General features: G+C 41.5%; 1 protein-coding gene across 1 annotated transcript in view; it reads left to right on the forward strand.

Annotated features, from left to right (window-relative positions):
* The first annotated feature begins 341 nt into the window (after positions 1-341).
* LOC130162883 (rho GTPase-activating protein 23-like) overlaps positions 342-4,901 on the forward strand; it is a 79,126-nt gene continuing 74,566 nt past the window's right edge. Inside the window, exon 1 of the mRNA XM_056366737.1 lies at positions 342-846. Within this exon, the coding sequence (XP_056222712.1) occupies positions 838-846 (9 nt within the window). The 5' untranslated portion in view covers positions 342-837. The remainder of the gene's footprint in view (positions 847-4,901) is intronic.

The raw sequence follows: 4,901 nt of genomic DNA on the forward strand, positions 1-4,901 counted from the left end.
TGCTCACCAACATTGGTCCTCAGCTGAAGAGTGTGAAGCTCATAGTGAAGCGCTATGAAGGAATGAGTGTGACAGCTGCTGGGGGAATCCTACTACACCATCACATCACATGGTACACACACACACACACACATACATACACACACACACACACACACACACACGCACACACACACACACACACACACACACATGCTTTATCCCTCTGATCCCTCAACCCCTCCCCTTCACTCTGTCCCTCACTAATGCTGTGTACAGTGAGGGAGGGAAAAAAGCAGGAGGGTTTTAGAGGACGAGAGGAAGGAGGAGGAGGGGGAGGAAGGGGAGCAGCTGAGAGAGAGAGCAGAGTAAGCGAGCAGAGGAGGAAAAGGAGAGGCAGGAGCAGAATGAGCCCAGATTACAGCCAACCAGATACTGAAGCAGGGAAGACAGGAGCGTGCAGGGCAGAAATAAAGGGATACAAGCTCCTATGACATATTCTGTCCTTCTGTGTCAGTTGAAAAGAAAAAAAGAGGATTACACACAGGTTGTGGTCAGAAAGAAGGTGAATACAAGGCTGTTTCCAAGAGCAAGCGTTTGAGAGGACGGTGCTGTCACACAGGAGGAGGAGGTGATGTGTATGAGCGTGTGGGTTTACAGCACACCAGCAAAGCAAGCCATACGACACCAAGGTGTCTGTGTGTGTGCGTGCATTTGTGCGTGCGCACGTGTGTTTATGTGTGTGTGCATGAAGTGAACCATCACCACCAAAATCCCACCATCATCTACAAAGATCCAAGATGAGGTTTCACAAGCCATGCTGAGGACCAGGAACCAGTCGGAGTCCTGCTGAACACCATGGCCCAGGTGAGAAGAAGCTCACACATTCATACACACACAGACCTAGTTGATTAATTGTCCATGTTTTTGGTAATATACACTATGAAAGCAAGGGAAGACCCTTTTCATACAGAAAAACTCCGACTTACAGGTTCAGTTTTTGTTTCGCTTTACCCTCTTGGGTAAAAGTTTTTGAACACATTTGTGGAAACCGGGTGTGAGTGGGTGTGTCCCATGGTGTCAGCTGATTTATCTGAGGGCTGGTGTTTCTGCGAGACTCATTGTCAAATAGTATCAGCTATCAAATATTAGCAATTTAAGGTGTCTTTCCCTTTACATCTTTCAACATTCGGGGGCTTGAGTTTGTATTTACTCACGTGGGAGGTAGTTAGCTTAGCTTGCTAAGTTTAGCACAGATTTCCACTACACATTATTTTTCAAACATGTTATTTCAACACAGCTCAGTTCCTGTACATTCAGTGTTTTGTTTTGAGCGGATAGTCCTGTGACCTCAGTACTCCATATATGATTCTCGTAATGTTACATCATGGAGTGTTAGAAGCTGCTGGCAACAGAGGTGGGGCTATAAGCACCTTCGGTCCCCACACGGTCCCACAGCCTGTTGATGGAACTACACTGATTATAACAAATATTTATAGAGCCGGTCCACACAGACATTACACCAGTCACCACTCATCATCAGTTGGAGACCCAAAATAGAACTGGGCCCTAGCTGTGCTCATGATGGTTCGGACCAAATAACTTCACCGGTATAAATACATACATATACATACATATACAGTGCATATATATCAGTTGTTAAGAACGGGACACTTTTTGTTTTAGCCCTACATTGAACCCGAGCACCAACCAGTGCAAAGACCATATTAGAACTGCTTTTTTGTTTGTATTTTCACTTATAGATTTGTGGGTAAAACTACAGGAAAACTCAGAAGCTGCAGCAACAGTGAATTGAAGAGGGGTGTATGTTGGGCTTGTCTCCATGAGGGAGAGGGTATATCTGAGAGAAAGGAAGGTTGTGTATTTTTAGCCAATCAGCTCAAGCGATGCAGTTTTTTCTGTCTGTGTTATGTATGTGTGTATGTCAAGACTGTGTGTAGTCTTTTCATAGTGTGTGAAAGAAACAGTGACAAAAAGAGAGAATGGGAGGTTTTTAATATAGAGGACAGTGTATCATTTCAGATACAATGAGCATTGAGAGTGTTAGGGTGGTACAACTCATTCTGCCTGATAGAATAATGGAGTCAGCCTGGAGTGAGAAGTGTGTGTGTGTGTGTGTGTGTTTGTGTGTAAATGTCAGGATATCCTCCTCTTGCTCCTTTTGGACAGACACATTTACTCAAACAAAAAGGAGATTGAGGGGGAGGAGAACTGATGGATTTTCCAGCAATATCACTCCTGAACCGTTGACTGGGGCTGAAGTCATATATTTCAAAGATATTAAGCTGTTATTATACTTTTATTACAGATCAGATGAGATCTAGTATCTGGTGTCCAACTGATTTAAGTCCTGTAACTCAACTTTTAATGGCTCATTTGTCTGTGGGGAGACTTTAACCTGAACTGAACTCTTATTGACATATATTGACCTGATTCCATCTAAATACATATAAAACATGATCATTCTTATTCAAATGGTTCAGATGAATATCAATCTTATATGCCAAGTACAGAGTTGGAGTGAGGATGTGGTTAGCCTGTTAGCATGTTGAGGATTAGAACATGGGCAGTATTATCACAGGTCTCAATATTTGCACATACTATACACCAGTCAGCCTCAACATCAAAACCAGTTACTGGTGGTTTCAATTTTGTGACTCATCGGTGTATGTCTGTCATAAGATCCAAGAAATTGTATAACAGACATTCCAAGGATATTGTATGTTTAAGGCCATTAAGAAATTCATTAAAAAGTTACGTTCATAATACATACATTCATCACCCTGGTCAAGGTGTTCTCTTTAGTCCTGATTTTAACACTTTGCAATCCAACTGCAACAAAAATCACAGCCCTTCTTCTCAGTCATAACTTGAAACACAGGTGCCATACACACACTAAACAGACCCCAGGAAGACTAGCAACCATGTGAATGGAAGCTAATGAGCATCCTCATAAATATATAATAAACTAATATAATGAACACTAAACAATACTACAGAAGTAAGTGTGACTTACTCTTTTCAACATCAATCGCAGTCTCTCACTTAATTCTGAAAGAAGCAAACAGTGCAAACTCTCAAGTTATACTACACGTGAAAATGCAACAGTTGTAATTATTTTTCCAAAACAAAGGCAGCATCGATGAAAGAACAACCGTCAGTCTTCAGAAAGTGTTATGTGTCAAACTGACTTGTGGAACAGATGAAGAAAAGAGCATGTATGCTTTAAAAACCCTCCCTAGATAAGGTTTGAAAATACATATTCTGTATTCACCGTAAAACAGCGGGAAATGCTTTGTGAGCTCTCATCAATAATATGAGCTTCAGTGTGTGACTCAGTGAAGTAACTTACACTGAGCTGACATTCTGCATTGAGTCCATTTCAGCAGAGGTCTGAAGCCTCCAGGCCTCTCCTGGGACTTCTCCATGTCTTCTTCACTTATATTGCTCTGGCAACTTGTGTGTGTGTGTGTGTGTGTGTGTGTGTGTGTGTGTGTGTGTGTGTGTGTGTGTGTGTGTGTGTGTCAGTGTGTGCGTGCATGTGCTTTAGATGTATCAGAAAGTAGAAAACTCCCAGAAAGGCATTGATGCCATCATGTAAATGTATACTGCTACTACTAAAACTGCTGCCCCATGATTAATATCACATTACTTATGAAAATGTCATTACATTACTTTATGATTTACTCTGCAGCAAAAGTAACACATTTCATTACTTATTACTTTCATGTTGTTACTCAACAGCTCTGCCGAAGCTGCCTTTAAACAACTCCAAAGCTTCCACACATCCGAGCAATGGAAAGGGAGGCACTGTGGTTTATCAAGTAGCCTACAGTTTGGTAGGATTTACTGGCTATCTAGCTTCTAACATTAACTTAGCCTCAGTGGCTGCAAACAGCTCTCCTGAAGTTGCGACTTCAGCTGGGCAGATGGTCACCGTCAAATAAAAAAGAAAAAAGGTGATTCCTGAAGTAAAAGAGTCTAACTGGCATCAGTAAGTGTAATGTAATTACTGAATTTCAAACTGTAATAGCTCACACTACTGAAAAGGTAATCACATTACTACTAAGTAAGCATTACTGCCCAGCACTGGTCCCCAGTAAGTATACTCAGGAAGTATTGTTGTGTGGTCATCTGTGTTTTGACAAAGTCTGATACACAACAAGTTATGAGTGTAAAAAGGGAGGAACATAGGCTTGAATCCTTTTGCTTTCATAGTGACTGGTATCCTGTCACCTCTCCAGCCTTTGACTCCATATATGTGAATTGAGATGTTTTGTGGCACTAGAACATCATGGTACTTCCCCCATAGCTTCTTAGAAAATACATGTATTACTCACATGGCCCCAAAGCAGGAATTACTATTGCAACAACACATCATCAGATGGTCTAAACCAAGCTGACGTTCCCTATTAGTTGTCCTAGTGAGGACAACATAGATGTACAAATAAACAAACAACCAGTTATGTCATTTTGATACAGACATACGACCTGCACTGTAGCCTGATGAGCAGTTTGGGGATTAAGGATATCTGTGTTGTTTTGGGCTGGGACATACTCTGGTCCCTTAAGAGTTCAGGTTTAGAGTCTTTTTGGTTTTAAGGATACACACATATTATAAACATATTATTAAGATATAAAACACAGTCAGTCATTTGATACTTGTTTTTAATTATGATTAAGTTTGTTACGGATTTCAAAGTTTAAAGGCACAAAAACACAAATATTATAAAGTGAGGCTCAAAAGCATTGTTGGATGTTTTTATCGCCAGGCCTATGATCAACGTCCCAGCAACGGACCTGACTGTTATCAGCTCTCAGCAGAGGAGAAGGGAGAAGGATGGGGGGAGGGAGATGCAGAGGGGGGAGTAGAGGGGGGAGTAGAGGGGGGGCGAATAGAG

Source organism: Seriola aureovittata, chromosome 21 (genome assembly GCF_021018895.1).
Source record: "Seriola aureovittata isolate HTS-2021-v1 ecotype China chromosome 21, ASM2101889v1, whole genome shotgun sequence".
NCBI classification, from domain to species: Eukaryota; Metazoa; Chordata; class Actinopteri; order Carangiformes; family Carangidae; genus Seriola; species Seriola aureovittata.